This window comes from Oryza glaberrima, chromosome 3, assembly GCF_000147395.1.
Source record: "Oryza glaberrima chromosome 3, OglaRS2, whole genome shotgun sequence".
Classification (NCBI taxonomy): Eukaryota; Viridiplantae; Streptophyta; class Magnoliopsida; order Poales; family Poaceae; genus Oryza; species Oryza glaberrima.
Window position 1 is genome coordinate 6,938,286 of NC_068328.1, and position 20,152 is coordinate 6,958,437.

The 20,152-nt window shown below is 44.2% G+C and overlaps 3 protein-coding genes and 1 long non-coding RNA gene across 4 annotated transcripts; 1 reads left to right on the plus strand and 3 right to left on the minus strand.

The window, feature by feature from the left end:
- The first annotated feature begins 6,028 nt into the window (after positions 1 to 6,028).
- Positions 6,029 to 9,022, plus strand: LOC127768932 (purple acid phosphatase 3-like). Its single transcript, XM_052294599.1, has 7 exons — positions 6,029 to 6,635; positions 7,344 to 7,500; positions 7,616 to 7,723; positions 7,841 to 7,968; positions 8,080 to 8,208; positions 8,292 to 8,359; positions 8,477 to 9,022. Exons 1-7 carry the CDS (start codon positions 6,438 to 6,440, stop codon positions 8,706 to 8,708), a joined length of 1,020 nt encoding a protein of 339 aa, XP_052150559.1. The 5' UTR covers positions 6,029 to 6,437; the 3' UTR covers positions 8,709 to 9,022.
- On the minus strand, positions 7,858 to 8,590 carry LOC127768933 (uncharacterized). The gene is made up of 2 exons (XR_008016638.1): positions 8,449 to 8,590; positions 7,858 to 8,333 (listed from the first exon to the last, which is right to left on the minus strand). It is a non-coding gene; the product is annotated as an uncharacterized LOC127768933 (long non-coding RNA).
- Positions 9,023 to 9,352: 330 nt separating the features above from the next.
- Positions 9,353 to 12,738, minus strand: LOC127768931 (uncharacterized). The gene is made up of 7 exons (XM_052294598.1): positions 12,585 to 12,738; positions 12,288 to 12,490; positions 11,651 to 11,723; positions 11,152 to 11,247; positions 10,998 to 11,048; positions 10,235 to 10,606; positions 9,353 to 9,845 (listed from the first exon to the last, which is right to left on the minus strand). The coding sequence occupies exons 1-7, from the start codon at positions 12,678 to 12,680 to the stop codon at positions 9,507 to 9,509; spliced, it is 1,230 nt and encodes a 409-aa protein (XP_052150558.1). The 5' UTR covers positions 12,681 to 12,738; the 3' UTR covers positions 9,353 to 9,506.
- Positions 12,739 to 13,205: 467 nt separating this feature from the next.
- On the minus strand, positions 13,206 to 18,914 carry LOC127768930 (RNA demethylase ALKBH10B-like). Its single transcript, XM_052294597.1, has 8 exons — positions 18,199 to 18,914; positions 16,964 to 17,059; positions 16,099 to 16,202; positions 15,873 to 15,990; positions 15,317 to 15,427; positions 15,116 to 15,228; positions 14,888 to 15,039; positions 13,206 to 14,377 (listed from the first exon to the last, which is right to left on the minus strand). Exons 1-8 carry the CDS (start codon positions 18,698 to 18,700, stop codon positions 13,597 to 13,599), a joined length of 1,977 nt encoding a protein of 658 aa, XP_052150557.1. The 5' UTR covers positions 18,701 to 18,914; the 3' UTR covers positions 13,206 to 13,596.
- Positions 18,915 to 20,152: the final 1,238 nt, after the last annotated feature.

A 20,152-nucleotide genomic window follows, 5' to 3' on the forward strand; every position in this document is an offset into this window, starting at 1 on the left:
TAAAGTACTGCTGCTATATCTGTTTGTTTGGAAAACAACTATCTCAGAATAAAAATTACCCCGTCTTCAATGTATTATTTTTTAGATAATAATGTATTAATATTCTTGATCCAATCAAATCAATAAAAATGATCTCAGAAACTGCTCTCTCTTTTTAATTTTTTTTTTGCTCATCCATTTCGATTGGATCAGAGATTGGCCAGTATCCACGTAAGAATAGTTTTGAGGAGATATTTACGAAAGGGACTACTGGAGCTATGCAAGCCAGACATCTACTTGATTAACAAATGTTCTCCCTGCAAGTTGCAAATAAAGTTGTCGTGTGTGATATCAAGAGACAACTAAAACTATGGCACTGCGTGCTTCAGCAGTCAATAAACCCAGCCCACTGCTTGTTATTCTAACCAAACTGATTGGATTATGTATTTAGTCAGAAGAGAGAGTAAGCCACAGAAATTTTTAGTAACCCAGCAAGTTGCCGGTGATGATGCCTGCCCATATCTGTTTGGATCTTCGTCGACAGCAAATCATCACAGGTTAAGTAACAACAACTTCTACTTGTAACATATATATACTAATGACCAAGAAATACCAGGGATTATTAACTAGTAAAAATGCCTCCTAATTATCCTACTTATGGGTTTAGCTGGCATGGCATCTCTTCTCTCAATTCATATGAAAGTTGCTATTGTGTTAGGTTTCACATTGACCTGGAAAATCGTTTTTCTTGGCGCATCAACTTGTCACCAGGTCAAACTATACTTCCAATCATGCTACAACAAAACGGCCGTCGGCTAGTACAAGAAAACGCATTCGATCGCCATCACTGGGAGCAACTTGTTTTGCTGCTACTACCACAACAGAATTTAGGCACAGGTCGGCATTGTAATCTGTGAAAATTGGTCACAGTCTAGCATGCAGGGAGTATGACATAATTGTTCAGGCATGTTGCCTGATCAGCCGATTTTCTTGGCTGGGTCGCAATATATCTCTGAACTTGGACGACTTAAAGATATATAACTATTTCTAGTTCTTGAGACCGTATTTGCTTGATTGCAACACAAGCATAAACTGCACTTGTCATGGGCGCCACACGAAGTAAGTTCTAGAGGTAATACTGTTATCATGGCCATTGCCTTTTTTCCTGAACCTTCGAGTCTTCAACTTGCTAACCTCCCCACTGCATGATTCTGTCACAAATCCATCTCAATCTTTTACAACAGTATTGCTGTTCGGACAATCTGAATTCTGAAGTTTCTTATGCGCACTGTGATATACGGAGTAGCTAGCAAATGTCAATTGTCAAGCAGCATAACAAGCTTAAATCTTCTTTTTTTTTTTTCAGCAACAGTTTTGGCAGGAGCTAGATAGTTGCTCTGTGTTTGTCAGGTGTGTCTGTCGGATACAACCACAGCAGTGACAGCACGAACACTAAGCTTATTTACTCCTGTTAATTATCCCTCCTCATGATGTAACACTGCACAGGTGATCACACCCAGCTGGCCCCATTTCGTCAGTGGACGCCGCCGGTGATCGCTCGTAGGTCGGAGCAAAGGTAAAGACAAGCAGAATTAGTTAGTTGATAACCGAAATTATTGCCGACTAAGGAAGCATCAAACTGCAATTTTGTGGCTGTCTTGTTGCGCCAAGGCTTGCTAATTACGGACTTGGGCCATGTGATTGTGTGCTGCGCCTCGTGATTGAGACAGCAATGTCGTGGTGCAGTTAAGAGGATTATATCATCATAAAGTAGGCGTGTTAAGCTAACTAAAATGTGAGCCTAGCAGCTACTTAGCTAGCTAGGTTTGCTATACTTTTACAAAGGATCATTAGCTGGTGGTGACAGGAAGGAGGAACAGAGCTAATCATGCAAGTAAACTAAAGCATACGCCTTGTCGTTTTTATGGACATGCTAACGGCCATATCTTTAAAAATTTATCGGTGTGTTTTGTCCGGTTGATGCTAGTTTCAAATTTGTTATTGTTGATTGTGATGCACACGAAGCACCAAAATTGTCGCTGGAATAACTCGCGGGTGCAGCCGCGCTCGACCGCCGCCTCGCCGGTGAGCTGTGCGCCTCCGTCGCCGGCCGCCGGCGCGCCACCTGACGGCATTCTCTGTCCGGCACAATGAAACCTTATTAGTTACTCCCTCCGTCCCTATGATATAAGTGATTAGGGAGATTTTTGAGTTTTTGCTAGTACTGTTTGACCACTCGTTTTATTAAAAAAAATTAGAATTATTTTTTTTACTTACTTTATTATCCAAAGTACTTTAAGCACAACTTTTCATTTTTTTATATTTGCATAAATTTTTTTGAATAAGATGAGTGGTTAAACAATGCAAACAAAAACTTAAAATCCCTTGTATTATGGGACGGAGGGAGTAGTAATGTAAGCTGCAGTTGATAATAAGAAGTAGTGAAGGGTGTGGATGCAAAAAGCGTGTTCCCTCCTCCTAATGATATTCGATCTGTGCCGTACAAACTGATGGGCCGATCAGATTAACGCCCGGGATTGGATCGCAAGCACATGTTGTACTAATTAAGCCATAGTACACGGGCTTATCCGTAAATCTGCCGCTCCTTCCGGTTTCTATACTACAGCCGGGCCGCACAAGCTAGTGGGTCGGTGGGAGGAGGCCCCATGGCAACGTGGCAGCGATCAAATTTGCGGCCCACCTTCATTGACAGGCCGACTCCGCCGTGAAAAAATGGCCCAAATAATCTTCGGGGCCTAGTACGTTGGCCCAACAGGATTTCAGTTGGCTTTCGTGGGCTCGCGTTGAAACTATGGCCCAAATAATCTTCCGGGATCTCGAAAGCCTCGCGCCTCTACATGATGGGCTTAATTGCCGGGTGATAAACGGGCCACGTAAACTTCCATTTGTTTTCGTGGGCCCAGCTTGCGGTAGCAGGCCTATCGGCGCTTCTGCGATCTCACAAGTGACAAGTCTCACTTCTTCAGTCTCCACAGCATTCAAGGGAAAAGTCCATTTCTTCAACTGCAAAACCATTCATGAAACTCCCTAAACTATGTTATGGACTCAGGCCCCAGGTAAACTGGATCATGACCAAGCATCACCAAGAGATTATGTACTCCGTTCTCATTTATGAATTTTTGGGATTTTTAATCAAAGGTAAATTTTGCTACAGGACATCGTGACTTTGCGATTTTAACTATAGGACACCGCACGAAGTGACTTTTGAGAGAAAACACTCCCAAAAGTTGGATAGAAAGAAGAGAGATAGGAGAGCTGACAATGTGGGTCCAAGGGCATTTCTGACATTTCGCGTGATTTCTCTCTCTTCTTTAACCGAAAATTATTACTTCAATGCGTGTGGTGTCCATCAGCAAATATCCAACTTTTGGGAGTGTTTTCTCCCAAAAGTCAACTCGTACAGTGTCCTACACCTAAACCCGCGAAGTCACGGTGTCATGTAGTAAAATTTGCCTTAATCAAAAGGTAGCTCCAACCGTTTCCCTATTCTATTGCCAAAAACTTGGAGTTGCCATCCCCGTATTTCGCACTCTCGACTTGAAAGGAACGAACGAGGTTCCCAATCACACCATCCTGCCTCGTTCAAATCATAATCGTCTGGGAGAAGAGTAGTTTCACTTTCGCATGGGGCTCACTTTTTTGTTTCAAGGAGTCAATGTTATCCAATCTTTTGGAGAGATGTTTAGAGTTCTCATAAAGGAAAATTTTGTAATGGAATTTAATTAGTCAATATCTTGGTGATGCTCTAAGGCTTGGGTGGCAAAGCTTATGTAAACGTATGTATTTTCACCATATGATTTTCTTCTTGGTCCAATAAGCAAAGGCATGGAGCAATCTTGTGTCCACCTATGCCCTCAACTATTAAAATTAGTACAAATTCCCTCGACAATTTTGCCAAGTGTTTTTTTTCCAAAGAATTTGCAAAGTGGTTTTGTCCAAACTAGCTCCAATTGTTGGGTCGTCACCACCGTCTCGGCCACTTCTCTAAGTTGGGGCTCACCGGAGCTCGACGAAGACGAAGCACGGATTTTAGAGCAGATCTGAAGGTTTGAAATTTGGTTCCATGGACTATGAGGCCCAACTGTTAACTGCGGCTACTACACAAACAGTAATGGTAGACCATTCCCGTTTCTGAGACAAATGCGCAGGGTGGTAGTATACTACTCGGCGATTGATAGAGTCTGGTATAGTCTTAATATCTCCTTTGCAGAAGGGTCGTATTTTCCCGACGACTTTTGTTGTTTTTTTATAAACTTCACATAATCTTAATAAACTGGCCGTAGATCTATATCGACGGCTCAGCAAAAAATAAATTACTGGAGCTGTTCCGACAAGGTCACACATCGCATGTGCACGACAAAACTCTCGCGGTGAATGGACGGATGCAGTGGCGGATTCAGGAAGAAATAGCAGGGTTTGAACAAATTAGAACAAAGCTATATCCCTCTTTTCCGTCTGTGTATGGCAAAAAAAAGAGTAAATTTCACAAAACTATATGTTTTATGGTTCAAGTTAGAGAAAACCACACACATTTTGACACTTGACACTTAAGTACATATATTTTGGTAGTTTAGTTTCACAAAACCACACTATCGATGAATGGATTCACCCGTGAGATGACGTGGTTGCTCTATCTAGGATGATGACGTAGTATATCCTATTAATTTCGTGAGATGGCTAGTAATAGGATATCATGTCCTCGTCCTATGTGAAAGAGCCACATCATCTTGCGAGTGAATCCATTCATTGATAGTGTGGTTTTGTGAAACTACACTACTAAAATATTTGTACTTAAGTGCCAAGTGTCAAAGTGTGTGTGGTTTTCTGCAACTTAGACCATAAAACGTGTAGTTTTATGAAATTTACTCAACAAAAAACGGTGAGTCTTTGTGAGTACTTCAATAGTACTAATATTAGTAGCGGAGGCTTGAACCCCACCTCCCGGTTGGATCCGCCCCTGGACGGATGGATGGTCAGGATGGATCATGACGACTCGACTAGTGCTGGAGCACACAGAGAGATACGGCACCAACGAATATCCCAAGGATCATGCCAAGTGAACTATGGTGAAAGTGATCGACCAAAAATCAAGTAATCAACCCCTCGGAACATGCACCTCGAATATTCGCACCGGGACAGCAACTTCACCGCTTGATTACAAACTTATATACGGACACGACGATTGCTTCGGCAAAATGCTACCAAAAGGTCCAAAGTACCACCGGTTCAGGCACTCGTATAGTCGTATTCCACAAGCAACGAAAAAGTTGTAATAGCACAGAAAAAGATGGTGATACCGGCTGTATCCAGAAACGGCGATCAGATGCAACGCGCACGGTATTTCTACAACCCGTATAAGGAGAAAAACACTAGTATGCGTTAACGTTATGGCAGCAACAACTTGCCAAACCTAACATGATCCACCGGAGCTCCAACTTGCGTGCACATCTCGCCTCGGTTTCGTTCGTAAAATATATAAAAAGCGCCGTCTCCAACGTGCAGGATGGCGAGCCAATTGGCTCCTCGGCCAGTTCTTACCTGTCCGAGCTGTGTTCTCCTTCTACCGTTCTCTCCTCTCCCTGACCGGCCCAAGTAAAGGCCGCGATACCATGCGATACAGTAGGACTCAACTGAGACCGGGTAAAAAATACTTTTCTCTACAAAAAAATAAAAGGACTCAACTGAGCAAGTAAAACCACAGGCAGCGTCGTTTGTCCCCGACAGCGATGCTAACATGACTCGAGCCGCACATGGTGGTGGTCACCCAAGACCCATTTTTTTTAGTACTATTATTGCGAAACTACAAAAAGACACAGCCGCTACGCACACACACGTTTTGTTTATTGCAGGGAATGTCCAAAACGTGACTGGCTTCGCTGGAAGATAACCCAATTTTTCCCATCGGCGCAACGCAAGTTGAGGAGCCCGGCGGCCCATACATACGCTGATAAATAATTAGTAGCCTCCAATAATGCGCGCTTATGCGCGCGCGCGCGCGCCACACGCGTGTTGGGAAAGGGAAAGCAAAACCATAATTACCGTGGCAATAGACAGCGATCGTGGCTGTTCGTGACACGAAAGTGAAAACGACGTTGACGTCGCCGGCCGGCCGGCCAGCCAAACGGCATGAGAATACTCTGTGAGCCTGTGTTGTGAGTTGTGACGAGGCAAGCAAGCAGGGAAAGGCCCAAACACAAACACAAACAGAAAGGGGAGGGAGAGGCCACGTCGTCAGCCAGCCAGCCATTTCAATCACCAGTTGCTTTAATTTCTTTTCCTCCTAACAACTACGCTTGCAAAGGCACCTAACCTAACCAGGTGATAACTTGTCCTTGCAAATCACTATCATCTACATACTCCAGTACAAATAGCCTCCTAACCCGGAGCCTCTCGTTACCGAGAGAGAGAGAGAAAGGGCAGTGCAGGTGTCGCTGGCCATGGCGAGGAGGAGCAGCAGCAGAGCGTGCGCGGCCATGGCGACGGCCGCCGTCTTTGCGCTGCTGGCCGCGACGGCGACGGCGTCGGGGCTCGTACGGGTGGAGCACCCGGCCAAGAGCGACGGGTCGCTGAGCCTGCTCGTCGTCGGCGACTGGGGCCGGAAGGGCACGTACAACCAATCCAGGGTCGCCGAGCAGGTAAAACCAAACGCCCCCTCCTCCTCCGACGGCCGCGATCCGTTTCCTCGCTTCCCGGGATTTAACTCTAGTTGTTAAATTTTGCTCTAATTGCTGCGGTAAATCCATGGTTTGAGCTGGCCGTTTTAAGGTCCTAACCGCGCATTACGGGCTCGGATAATTGGATTGGATGGAAAAGAGAGAGAGAGAGTGAGGAGACGGCGAGATGGGGGGAGGGAGTCCAGATGGGATTCGGTTTGGCAGTTGATGGCGTGTGCGTACAGTGCTGGGTTGGTTGGTTGCTTGCTTGCTTCGCCAGTTGGCATTTCGTCGCGTATGGTTTAAACTGACGAAGTCGCCGGTGACGACGCCGCGATGGCGTGGGCTTCTTTTGGTCTTCTGCCCGCCGGTATGGGCGCGCGGCCGAATGAAGGAATGGGAGGGGAGAATATCAGAGTAGAACTGCCAATACGCAGATGCCCATATTACCGAACTGGCCGATGTGATCAGAAACTGTTCTCTTGTTGTGTGCTCGAGCCATTAACAGTTTACCTCCAGTGAAATGGCTACCTTCATTTCTGGGATTAGCAGCGGACAGTTTTCAGAAGACATCTCTTGACCATTATTTTCTATTTGTATTATTAAAGTGAATACTTTTTTAAAACTGAAGGTATTATTTTTTAAATAGCAAAGACAAACAATATTAAGTATGGACAATTTATCATGCAGATGGGGAAGGTTGGGGAGAAGCTAAATATAGACTTGGTCATATCCACCGGTGACAATTTTTACGAGGATGGACTCACTGGCGTCGATGACCAGGCGTTTGAGGAATCGTTTACCGATATCTACACGGCAAAGAGCTTGCAGAAGCCATGGTACCTGGGTAAGCTTTCTGCTTCTTGTCACTTATGTCACCAATAACATTTACCAAGTACCCCTGTTACGAAATATGCTAATATGTTATTTGAACGTGTACTAAAACATGAACATTTCTTCAGTGCTGGGAAATCATGACTACAGGGGTGATGTGCTAGCACAGCTTAGCCCAGTCTTGCGAAAGATCGACCAGCGATTCATTTGCATGAGGTCGTTCATTGTTAATGCAGGTAGGAAAAAAAAATGCAGTATTTGGTTACTACTTGGATATGATGATAGAGTTCTGAACTGTAACGTGCAAAACAACGCTAACTTTGTATGATCTGTCATCAACCTTTTTTTTTCAGAGATTGTGGATTTCTTCTTTATCGACACAACTCCATTTCAGCTGAAATATTGGACTCGCCCTAAAGACCATCATTATGACTGGAGAGGAGTGGCACCTCGACAAAAATACATAACTAATCTACTTAAGGTGCGCATTTGGAATGGAACAGTCATCAATGCTTAAGAACAAAAAAAAGCTATTCCTAGGTTGCTGAGCAAAATTGTTTTAATATTTTATTTTCTGGGGTCTACTATCTAGGATATGGATGAGGCAATGAAGAAATCAACAGCGAAGTGGAAGATTGCTGTTGGGCATCATACCATTAGGAGCGTCAGTGACCATGGTGACACCAAGGAGCTTCTGCAACTTCTACTTCCAGTTCTGAAGGTTATACAGAAGTTGCCTCGATATTAAGTTCTGAAGGATCCACAAAAAGAGTACTTCCTTATCACTGTTTCATGGAATTTCAGGTCAATGGCATCGACTTCTACATCAATGGGCACGACCACTGCCTGGAACACATCAGCAGCAGAGACAGGTTAACATCATTTGACACAAAGTTTCCGCTTTTATGTCACAGTAATATAGAACAAAACATGTTTGCATAATCGATGAAACTTGTCTAACCTGAATGCATGCACTCCTATTGTTACAGTCCTATCCAATACTTCACAAGTGGAGGTGGTTCAAAAGCATGGAGAGGAGTCTTGCAGCCAAATTCTGATAAGCTCCAGTTCTTTTACGATGGACAAGGGTTCATGTCCCTCCAGATAAACCAGGACCAAGCTGACTTCATATTTTATGATGTTTCTGGGAACATCTTGTACAAGTGGAGCAAGAGCAAAGCAAACTACCTCCAGCCCTCCACCTATATCACTGAAGCATGAGGCAGATGCAAAACCACAAAACGGAGAATTAGCTTGGCTAAGATATTTGTATCAAATTTGAATGCATTATTGTGGCACGCAAGGGAAGAGGACCGGAAAGGAAATAGGAAAGTATTTAAGCATGGCATGTGATTGATCTACTAAAGAAATTTGAGACAAGGCCGAGACCATCCTACTAGACTAGGAAAAGAGATGTTCAGTATGGTATCCATTAGATCTGATTCATACAACTTCTTGCCAGAGGACCATCGATTATGCCATGTATAATTTACAAAGAAGGCTTAAAACTCTAAAAGCTAGTAGTGACCTTTGCATATCAGCATCAGGGTTCTTCAGTATTGCCAATGAAACTATTTTCAGAAGCATTCACATATAACCTTTGGAGAGAGAGAGAGAGAGACTTTGGGGGTTTCTAAGCTGGTATTTTCATTTAAAAGAGACAATGAAAAGAAAATTTGATCTATGATAATCAAGCATGTGTCGGTGAAGACGGCTATTAGTTACTGCTTCTGGAAAAAGGTTGTAATTCAGTACAGAGTTGTGTACGTGTCCATTTGAATAAAAATTGCATATAACAGAATAAAATTATAATGAAAATTCTGGCAAGCAAGTTATGAAAGGTAAAATGAGGCTTTAACATGCCATATAAAAGCTCTCCAAAATGCAAAGCTAGATAAATCCAACATTCTTGACACATCGTTCTTTTCAAAGAAAAAAACACTATAATTTGAAACTAATTCTAGGTAACATCATCGCGACGTTATTACTATTAATGTATTGAAATTATCAGGTCAACATTTAGTTCCCTTCAGTGCATACCTGGGGAGAACAGGAACTGACAATAAAAATGGCCTCACTGGACAGCCAATATGGCAAAAATGTCAACAGCTTTCTCTGCAATTCTTCTGAATAATTCTCCCACATAGATACGGCTAATTCAAAATCACTCCATTCAAAATCAATCTCTACATTCTTATGTGATCCAAATATGGTTTGTTCAAGGCCATGGTTGCATGGCAATGGTAGTTTTGTTCCTCTGGATTGACTAACAGGACAGCAGACTGTTCCTGAACCACCAGAAGTTTGTTTCCTCTTTGCTGACAGCTCAGGTGCTTTCCAGTAGTAAAACTGCACCACCTGTTTCAGAGATTTGCAAATCATAGAACACTGACACGCTTAACAGAACAGGATATAACACATTTGAATGCCATGTTTGGAAAGCAGGAATATCATAGGAAACAGTTCCTTTTGTAAAGGAATTAGAAAAAAAAAAGCATATTCTAATGGGGAATAAATAATTTTTTATTTGTATTTTCTAAAAGATGTCAACTTATTTGAGGAATGTCATTCTCTAATACAACCACAGAATTTTCTGTTGTTATAGCATTCTCATGAAGATTTAGACTATAACATTGAAATAAAGGCATCTTACACGTGCAGTAAAGGATAATAAAGTTTGACTATTGTAATCTAATGGACATGATCTGCAGACTAAAACTACTTAAAAAGTGAAAGTATGTAGATACCTGAAGAGCATGCAAGCCATTGGCAAAAACTTTGTCAAAGACATCATCTCCCCTACCAAGTCGTACTGGCTTCCCAAGCAACTCTATAGGGTCATCTTCAGCAGGTGCAACAGATTTATTGTCTTCATCAATGCTTGTGTGGAAAGAGAACCCAAGAATGTGCACTCTAGCACATCGTATGTCAAAACCAGAATGGTCATAGGCAAACCAATACATTATATCAGAGGCTGGCAAAGGAATATAAGAACTCTGATGAACTGGTTCATAGTTCAGTGATGTCTGAGAAAGAAAGGAAAGGAGCTTTGGGTCCTCGTCATAAGCACTGTCTCTGGTGAACCAAAGAGTTAGGGTGAGTCTTTCACCTTCAGTCACCTGCAAAAATAGCTACACTTTATTAATAAACAAGAAAGGGCACGCGTCAACCTCAGAAGAAAAATAAAATCTCTTGACAAGATAATACTTTGGCCACATATGAATTGATTGTTTACAAAAAACAAGGTGCAAGGGAAAAGGATAGACATAAATTAGGACTAAATCATTGATAACAAAATGTAGCCTCAATTACCTGTTGCAACTTAGAGCACACTCAAACAAATAATTTTATTTGATTCATCAAAACAACAATAATAGTAACAGATATACTAACATCTTGCTGATTATCCAAGTGAAAGCAGAAAATGTGACAAACAATGCCAATGAAAAGAATAGGCATGAACCCAGTACAGAAACAATCAACTGGCCCATGCAGGAAACAGAAATGTACCTCATCTACACAATGGGTATTACTATTATCTGCAGTGTAGATGACAACATCCTGAAAACAACAGTTCTTCTCAGAAATTCCAAGAATATATATTCATTTAATTATTAAAAAAAATGCATGCATGCAAACTGTAAATCAAAATGCATTAGCTTACACCAGCAACTGGAGTAATAAAGGAAGGTTCACCATCCTGAAACTGCAAAATTCCACCTTTATAGTCCTTCCCATGATCGTTTAAGTAGCACACTGCCTTTTGATTGAAGATGGAAATGGTGCATTCCATGCCATATTTTAATTCAGAAGGAAAAAGGGTCAGAACAAGAACTGAGAAGAGTGTTAGTCAAAAAAAAGAACTGAGAAGAGTACATTTGAGTAAAAAGGGCCGCATTGAAATATAAACAACTACAACAACTGAGAAAATGGAAGAGTATATTTTGGACAGGACCTAGATAGTCCCACAAACAGAGATAAATTACTCATACAAAATAAGATTAACTAGATAATCATACAAAAAAAAATGCAATTCACAATATCAGAAGCACCGAAATGAATGCTTGCATGAAATACAGTTTGTTGGAACAGACAAAACAATATGTAGACACGAAAACAACTATAAAAGTTGACTAAATACCCAAAGATAGATTGACCCTCACCGTGAAGGCTCTTTGCCTAAGATAAGGTTTGTTGTCATCACTGTGCCACCCAATAGAAGCTCCCTTGCACCAACTGCAGACCCAACAGACAGGATTCCAATACGAATAGCATTTTAGTGTCAACTGTCAAGTATTTTCAGAGAAGAACTCTTGAACTAGCTTTCGGGAAGCAAGTGAGTAAGGTGATGACGTTTTTATATGGTAAAACATACTGTTCATTCTTATGCAGTTGCTAGAACAATAAGAGGGGCTGTTTTTAGATCTCAATGTTTTCCCATGTACTAATAGTTAGGAAAAGCTGTCATATCAATGGTTATGAAAAGTTTTCCCATGAAAATTACCACGATTCCACAATAGAACTCAAATGTGTCTCGCTGGATACTTAACAGGACAGGAAATCCCACAAACCCAGTGATATTTCCACTTGACCTACGGTGCTTCAGCAACCTGGAAACTCACTCTACCACCCATTCACTGAATATGCATGCATCGTAACGGCAAGCAATTCCGAACTTACACTGCACACTAAATTCCTCAACTACGAACAGCAACCATTTCGATGTGGACATCAAGCTGCGAACGTACTAGAATCGAGCCGGCAATGAATGCACATGCACATCACGTGATTGCTCAGCACCTGATGAGCCCGGTGAACTCGATGAAGAGGTCGAAGTGGCAGGAGAAGGCCGACTCGACGGCGTCGCGGAGCCGCTCGCGGACGGGGACGAACGGGAGGAGGAGGTGGCCGCAGCCGGTGGCAGCCAGGTGCGGAAGCGACGTCGACACCACCGAAGGGCGGTACCCGGCCGTGCCGCAGCTCCGGTGCACGAACTCCAGCTCCTGCGCACGCGATTCCGGTCGCACCAAAGCCATGGTTCGGAGAGCCTTTGAGATGATTCAGGCGGAGAGGCCAAAAGGGGAAGAAGGTATATACCTTGCAGGTCTCTGGGGAGAGGAAGCCGCGGAGGTGGAAGCGGGGGTGTTCGCCGGCGGCGGCGGGAGGCGGAGGCGAAGCGGCGGCCGCGGACATGGTCGGAGTTGTGGAAGTGTGGAGTGGGGGATAACGACAGGCGGGACCCAGCAGAAGAGGTGGCGTGTGCAAGTAGTAGGGCAACTGCGGGCCTGCGGCCCACGATGCACCGATGTTAGATTTCTGGGCCGAGCCGAATCCTTCTACGCCTCTCGATTACAAGGCCCATCCGGCCCATATAATTAAACACGCTGTTCAGGTTGCTCGTCTCCCGTTGTCAAATTGGTGATGACTGATCAGTGCCATATGTCCCCATATTTACATGTCTTGCTGGTCAATGTATGTATCGTACCAAAAATTTGATTCTGGCGTATTGGAAATAAACGTTTCAGAAACACGGTAAACTTGGTTCAGGTCAGTATAGCCTCGAGTATCGGAGAAAATGATTCAGTAGTAAGATCCTTCAGGTAAATTGCATACTACAATTAACTTAACTACTCGTCACGAAAAGATTGAGTCAAGCGGCTCTACATGCCAGAACATTGTCAGTAAAGAACGACGCATCCATAGGCATCAGCACGCACATTTGCTACACAAATTCTCATTCCCCAGATGCTAGGAGCATAGAATGATAAGAGATTAGCAAAGAACAAATGCCGCAGAAATGGTCATAGCACATAGCCCCATATCTCCATAAGATAATTGCTAAGGATAACTTAGAGCAGAGTGATCATCCAGTTGTGCTACAGAGCAGCTACAAAATTTAATATAGCATTCAGTCCTAAGAACTCGACAGCGAGGTCTCAGGCCATGGGCGACAGCCGCGACAGCAACACTGCTGTCGATGAAGCTCTCACTTGAGCGCAGCATACTCCTGGGATTTCTTTCTGTGCTTGCAACCACACGATCCAAAAAATTGAAGTTTCCTCATCTCTTCATGTCTTTTTGTTGTTGTCTATGTACTACAACCCTGCCTCTATTTTGCGGCATTCGGCTGGACCTTGTTGCTCCCAACCTTCTTCATCCCACCATTCTGCTGCTCCTTACTTACAGCAGACTTCTTATCCACCAAGCTACTGCCACCATTCGAGCTCCCATTGCACTCTGGTTTCTGCTCAACCGCGTCGGATTGTTTTGCTGGTGAGCTCTTTGGAGAAACGTCACCGTTGGCCATCTCCCCCATGGTGCTGGTGCTCTTGTTATGCACGTAAGCAGATGAATCTGTTGAAGAGATTGGCTCGGCAGGAAACTGAGAAGCTGTCATCATCTGATGAGGCAGTGCGTGACCCGATCCAGGAGGAAGGAAGACCCCCGTGCCAGGAACTGGGAGTCGTTGTGGAGCAGACCTTGGAGCAGCTTCTGCCATCCAAGCTGTTGTTGAGTTTGGCAAAGGAACAGGTGATGGGAAAGGCATGGCTGCAGCAGCAACTGGAGCAGGTGCTACAAAGAGTGGCTGCATTCCATCTGATGGAGGAATGTGATGAGCTCCAATGGCCGGCGCTGGAAGTACGCCACTGTTTGGGGCATATCCAAAGTGTTTAGGGCTTGAAGAATGACGCGCCATGTTAGCCGGCCTTGGAGGACCCCAGGGCATAGGAGGTGGTGTCAACGGGGTAGTAAACCGTGAAACACTTTCAGATGGTACTTGTTTTCTCGATAAAGACTTCCCGAAGCTTAGTAGGATCCGCTGCTTACATGCAGCAGGAATAGCTCGCTTAGCAACATCAGCACTCTTCCCATGCAACACCAGAAGAGACCTGTAGTCGAGAGGAAAAGAAAAGAGCATGAAAATTATACGGTGCTTTTAGTGAAAAATGATACTCCATATTGTAATGCATCTTAAATACAGTATTGAATTACAGTGCTTTTAGTGAAAAATGAAAGCATCTTACACATTTAAATACTAACGGGGTGTAAAATTTTGAGTAATACAAAGGGGAACCACCATGCTTATATCCTTATTATATGGGCATATTGCTACATAAGAGGGGTAAACATGGTCATTATGATATTCTTATAGGGGACTAATCCACACGATTATGTAGTAAGTAAATAAAAATGAAAGTGTTGACATCTAAAATATTCATCACACATACATACATGTGTGTGTGTGTCTATATATATATACACACACACACACACCAAACCACAAGTATTAAAGATTTTTCAAGAAAACATCAATAATCAAGCAAGGGATTCCAACCGTTAAGCTTACTGTGCACACTTAACACGTAACAGAGAACAAAAGGTACTGGAGAAAGTTTTACCCTGTCGAGAGAGAGAGCTTCAGAGGACCTCTATGATCACCTCGTTCTCCTGAAATAACTCGGCCGAACACCATATCACAATCTGTCAGGCAGAATGTACAAAAGGGTCTACCATACCAAGGAGGGGATTGGTGAGGGTGAGAATAATCCCCCTGGGGAAAAAAATCATTTGATCCTGGTCAGAATCCATGTTAAGCAAAAACAGTAAATGCTATGAAAGCAAGATACCTCATTGTAGTAATCAATAACACAATAATCTGGTTTTGTTGGTATAATTTCCTTCTGACACAAGCGGTCAAACAGATCATGCAGCAATCCAGGAACAGCCTCCACTTTTGTCTCTAAAATTTTGAATATGAACGCAGATAGGGAAGTTATAAAAAAAATATGAACACAAGCATGAGACACTACACTGAAGACTAGATCTACCTCTTGGATAGTCATCTTCAGGAGGGCCTTCAACGATAGGAATGCCCAGCTGAATAATTTCCCTCCCATGACCCTTCATTGGTCTTTTTCCAATTATTACAGTCTGCCCAGCTGTTTTGCCAAAAAAAATCATAGTGAAGTGACAAGATCCCAAAATGTTACATGGTTAATATGACCCTTTTTCTCTAGTTTGTGCTCAGCATCTGTGTCAGTTTGTGTTCAGCATCATAGTTGACATAGATGCTGAACACAAACTAGAGAAAAAGGGTCAAATTAACCATGTACTAACATAAGTGTCAGACACATATCCAAAAGGAGCCGCAAAAGTAACTGTCAATGATTTTCTAGTTGATCAACTAAGCATAAGAAAAGGCTGTTTCTCAGACAAATAATCTTTGATGGACTCATGGTACACTTTTTTATATACAGATATGGAAACAGATTTTGCAAAACTGGAATCTTAGTGCACAACCACGTGGTGCACAGTGAACACATTAGCACACAAATGAATAGCTGTTCATGGTTATTTCACCCAAAAAAAAGAAGGTAAGTCTACCTTCAAGCCCTCCTCGACGAAAAGAAGCTTTTGTTTCATTAAGTAAAGAGAGAATCTTGTTTTTCTCATTCTCATTTACCAACCCTTCATAAACCTTAAGCCCTTCAACAGCATTAACCTAAAGAAGCATAAAGCATATTTCATCAAATCTTCGAGATTCAAGAGAAGCTAGTTGAAAAGGAGATGCGAATACAGCACTAGAATTTCTGATCTAGGTAAAACAGACCGTCTTGCCATCAATAATGTCATTGACCGTATACTCCACAGGAGTTGGAACCACTTTACTGCTTCCTTCAGCAACAGCTTGCGGCCTAGGAGTTTTTTCACCTTCTACATGATGCAAGGACAATAAGATGTTAAGAAATGATAAAAAATTATTGCATCACTATATGGAAACTATCAGAAGAAAGAACAAAAAGTATAGCAGCCAGCAATAAATGTACTATTCTGCCTGTATAAATATTCGACAATGTATCAACAAGCTGGAAAGTGGAAACAGTTTCCTAGCTTTTGTCAGTCTAGAAAAAAAGAAAAGGGCCAAAATTCCTGATCCTATTTTACCAGTATTGCATCCTCACGCTATAAAATTAAGGTTGTAAGTAATGTGGTCTAACAATTTTATGAACAATTTCAAAATATTCCAAATGTGACCAAGTCATTGACATAGTTGGACTAAATTTGAGGTGGAGATAGCCACTTAAGAAAACTAATGAAAGTCATCTTCAGATTGAGATTGCTTCACCATCATTTTTCAAAAAAAAATAACACACAATAGTAAAATAAATTCGAATTTTTGCTGACAGGGTAGAAATCCAAGCATTGTGGGTTGCAATTTATTGCTGTCTTTTTTAGACAATTCTTTTCCAAACTAAGGGTCTGTCCTATGTTCTACAAGAATCTAGAGAACTATTGAAAAAAAAACATAGTTATGGGGACATAAAACAACAGAACATAAATTGACTTTAGCAGAACTCAAATGTTACAAAAGGAGGTAACTAGAAACATTAATCAGGAGAATGGCAACACCACAATTTAGCATTAAAAAATTTGAACAATATTAAGCACAGATACATGAGTAAGTGCTTGTGTACCATGAGAAACAAGAGACTCCAACTGTGAGCTTTTAGCTTCAACCACATTCTCTGCTTCCTTCATTCCTTTCTCTTCCTTGTTATGAACTTCACGTCCTAGGAGCAGTCAAGAATACATGAGAAACAATGTGAAAACTACTTGTTCAAGCATTTGCATTGCAATTTCTAACTCTACAGATGCTTGCATGGAAATCCTACGGGCAAACGTAAAGGGTCAGGTGGGTCCACACCTAAAAGTATGCAAGGCCAATTAGACAGTGATTGTATCTTCCACCCTTTGGGTTTCTCCTAGATGGTGTGTTCCAAACTACGATGAAGACAACAAAGCTTCCCTAGGAACAAAAATGGAACAACAACCTCTGCCATCACTGATTGTTCTTGCTACCTAAGCTGATTGCTCTCAAACCAACCACAGGTGTTCAACAAACCCAGTGGTTTATGAACCAAAGCACCTCAGAAGTACAAGAAGTTGGCAGTAAAAACTTTCGTAGTCGTACATGGGTGAGCACGATCATGCTGTACGCCATCTCTGGGTTTTCCGTATTTGGCCTGGCAGAGTTCGAGGATGACAACTTCACAGGGCACATGAAGAGCAGAGCACATGGAACATGTACCTTCTTTGAGAGATTTACAGGGTAAATTTGAAACTAAGAGAATGGCCCCCTTTACCTGAGCCAGTTCCAACTCAAATAAATTACAGGTAAAAAAACATTTTTATAAGCAGAAAGAAAAGGGTATCTCTTAATGCACTGAGCAAAACCGTTTCCACATGAAGCAACTCAAAACAATCTTTGCATGTGCCTATAATACTACATGGGAAAGCTATTTTCGGGTAGCATTGCTGGTATCTTTAGAACCTCCATGGTTTAGCAATATATATAGAATTACACGACAAAAAGATAAAAGCTTGTCATTTTAGAGCTCAATATAGTAATTACAAACACGAATGCCAGAAAACAGCGACAAGACTTAGCACTTTTTAAGCATAGCAAAATTAGCACTTTTCGACAGCAGATATTATCTGATGAAAAAAGCTCCTGTGGCTAGTCAATTGGGAGTAGTAGTAAACAAGCAACTCAACACCACAAATGCATTCCATGGATCGGACCATTTTGGGGCCCAAGTGATCAGAAAGAAGTAAAAAAGCATCCGCCTTTCCCACAACAAAATACACTAGTACCAAACAAACAATTGAAAGAAGATCAATGCTATCACACCAAGAGATCTCGACTCACCATCTTTATCGGATCCAGCCGTCGCACCAGTGCCGCCGCCGCGCACCGAATCGGAGCGATGATGGTGACCACCGTGGCGATGGTGCGAGTGGGACGCCGAGAACGAGGGGCGGCCGCGCGGGGGAGGGGGCGGCGGGGACGGCGAGGCGCCGGGGCCCTGCTGCTGATGGTGCGGCGGCGCGCGGCGGCGCCACCCGGCCTGCTGGAGCGCGTACGCGACGTCGCCGACGGGGAAGAACTGCTGCATGTGGATCACGGGCGCCCAGTGGTGGCGCCGCTGCTGCACCGCGGCGGCGACGTGCTCGAACTCCCCGGGCTCGCCGACGGAGCGGAGGTGGAGCAGCAGCAGGTCGATGATGGCGTTGGCCGCCGCGAACTCTCCGCGCAGCCATGAAATGAAGCCGTCCCGCTCGTCCACCACCCACCCAGCGCTCTCAACCGCGGCCGCACCTGCGGCGGCGGCGCCGGGCGCGGACGACGGGATGACGGCGGCGGAGGCCATCGCCTTTCCTCACTGAGAGTCTCCGGTCATAGAAAGGCGAACCCCAACCAGCAATGCGAGCGAAGGAGAACGAAGCTAGCGAGAGATCTAGGGTTTTGCCGTGTTTTTTCTTCTTCTTCTTCTTCTTCTTCTTCTTCTTCCTTTTTCAAAAGGCAAGCTGTTTTGTCTCTGGTGGTGGGGCGTTGGAACGGAAGAGGAGAGCAGCAGCGCGAGATGTGAAGAGGAGGAGGGAAGAGGCGGATCTGGGAACGGAAGATTCCCGAAACTGGAGGCGAGGAGGAGGAGGAGCGGGACCGGCTTGTCAGTGGCTCACGTAGCCACCGGGTTGTGAGAAACCTAACGATCTCGCGAGGTGGAGGGTTTTGCTTCGAGATTCGGAAACCGGGGAGATGGCCGTTGAGGCGATTAGTGAGTAGTAGTACGAGCAAGTGGTTGGTGGCCAGGCCCCACTGTCAGCGCCCTGTCCCCGCGTGGTTAACTCGTTACCGCGCGTGCGTGTACGTAGGAGAGAAAAACGGGGTTAGCAGTAAGACTCTGGTGAGAGTCACGGTGCCGTTAGATCGCTCCGCGCGCATCGGAACGGACGGCCGAGGGATGCGGGGGGTTGCGCGGAGGAGGCGGCGGGCTGGGTGGGTGTCGGTTGGCGAGTCTCCACGCCATAATGCGGGTTTGGTGGTTGCGGGATCGGATTCATGGATGGATCACCACATTCACACACGGTCACGGGGCGGTGGCGTCGCGCCGCTTTACGCCACCACACCCACGCGCGCGGCGTCAGCGACGACGAACCGCACCGCCTGCTCCCCACCCAACCCATACATGCCGGCTCGCGTGCGGCGTCGCGGCGGGGCCTTCGTGTCAGCCTCCGTTGGTGAAAATTAATTTCGTGCTGGCTTGGGTAGCTCGCGCACAGTACGTACCAGGCCGTGTCGTTTCCTCCTCGGCGCGGTCTCGGTTTGGAATGGGCGCCTGCTTTGGTGCACCAGGACGGCACGGACACCAGCCCGAAACCTTAGCCAACCATCCGATCTACTTCGAGCCTACGAGTGTCACTGTGTCAGTGTGATTAGTTTGGTTTAATTTTAGTTTTGACGGCAACGGTGGCGCGTGGACGCACGAGCCGTCTGGTCTTGACGAGCGAGTGATCACTGATCAAGGTGGTGGCAAGTCTGGCAGATAGGTTGGACGACTGTCACTGGCTCGAGCACGTTGGTTTGCAGTGGAAACCGCGAAGGTTTCTTGCGAAGCAATCTTGCTTTGTTGACGATGCAAGGAACGGTTTCGGGTTTCGACTTTCGAGTCCCCGGGTTCCCTTTTATTTAAAAGTCCAAGTCAATCGAGCGATCGTGAGTCCTACCGTGTAAGAGAATGGCAATCGGACCGTGAGCGTGCTGTGAACGTCTCAAGTTGAACGAGCAAGTACTCGTTCAGAAAATGTGATCGTTTTGAGAA

What these genes read in the sequence shown, in the direction of transcription:
- LOC127768932 (XM_052294599.1), top strand. Translation starts at nt 6,438, where the DNA reads ATGGCGAGGAGGAGCAGCAGCAGAGCGTGCGCGGCCATGGCGACGGCC. An exon ending in GCAGAAGCCATGGTACCTGG is followed by an intron (nt 7,501 to 7,615) that starts GTAAGCTTTCTG and finishes ACATTTCTTCAG; the next exon opens with TGCTGGGAAATCATGACTAC. An exon ending in TTCTACTTCCAGTTCTGAAG is followed by an intron (nt 8,209 to 8,291) that starts GTTATACAGAAG and finishes ATGGAATTTCAG; the next exon opens with GTCAATGGCATCGACTTCTA.
- LOC127768931 (XM_052294598.1), bottom strand. Translation starts at nt 12,680, where the DNA reads ATGTCCGCGGCCGCCGCTTCGCCTCCGCCTCCCGCCGCCGCCGGCGAA. An exon ending in TTAGGCAAAGAGCCTTCACG is followed by an intron (nt 11,248 to 11,650) that starts GTGAGGGTCAAT and finishes TTCAATCAAAAG; the next exon opens with GCAGTGTGCTACTTAAACGA. An exon ending in ATGGCTTGCATGCTCTTCAG is followed by an intron (nt 9,846 to 10,234) that starts GTATCTACATAC and finishes TCTCTGAAACAG; the next exon opens with GTGGTGCAGTTTTACTACTG.
- LOC127768930 (XM_052294597.1), bottom strand. Translation starts at nt 18,700, where the DNA reads ATGGCCTCCGCCGCCGTCATCCCGTCGTCCGCGCCCGGCGCCGCCGCC. An exon ending in TCGTCGAGGAGGGCTTGAAG is followed by an intron (nt 15,428 to 15,872) that starts GTAGACTTACCT and finishes TTGGCAAAACAG; the next exon opens with CTGGGCAGACTGTAATAATT. An exon ending in AAGCTCTCTCTCTCGACAGG is followed by an intron (nt 14,378 to 14,887) that starts GTAAAACTTTCT and finishes TCTCGACTACAG; the next exon opens with GTCTCTTCTGGTGTTGCATG.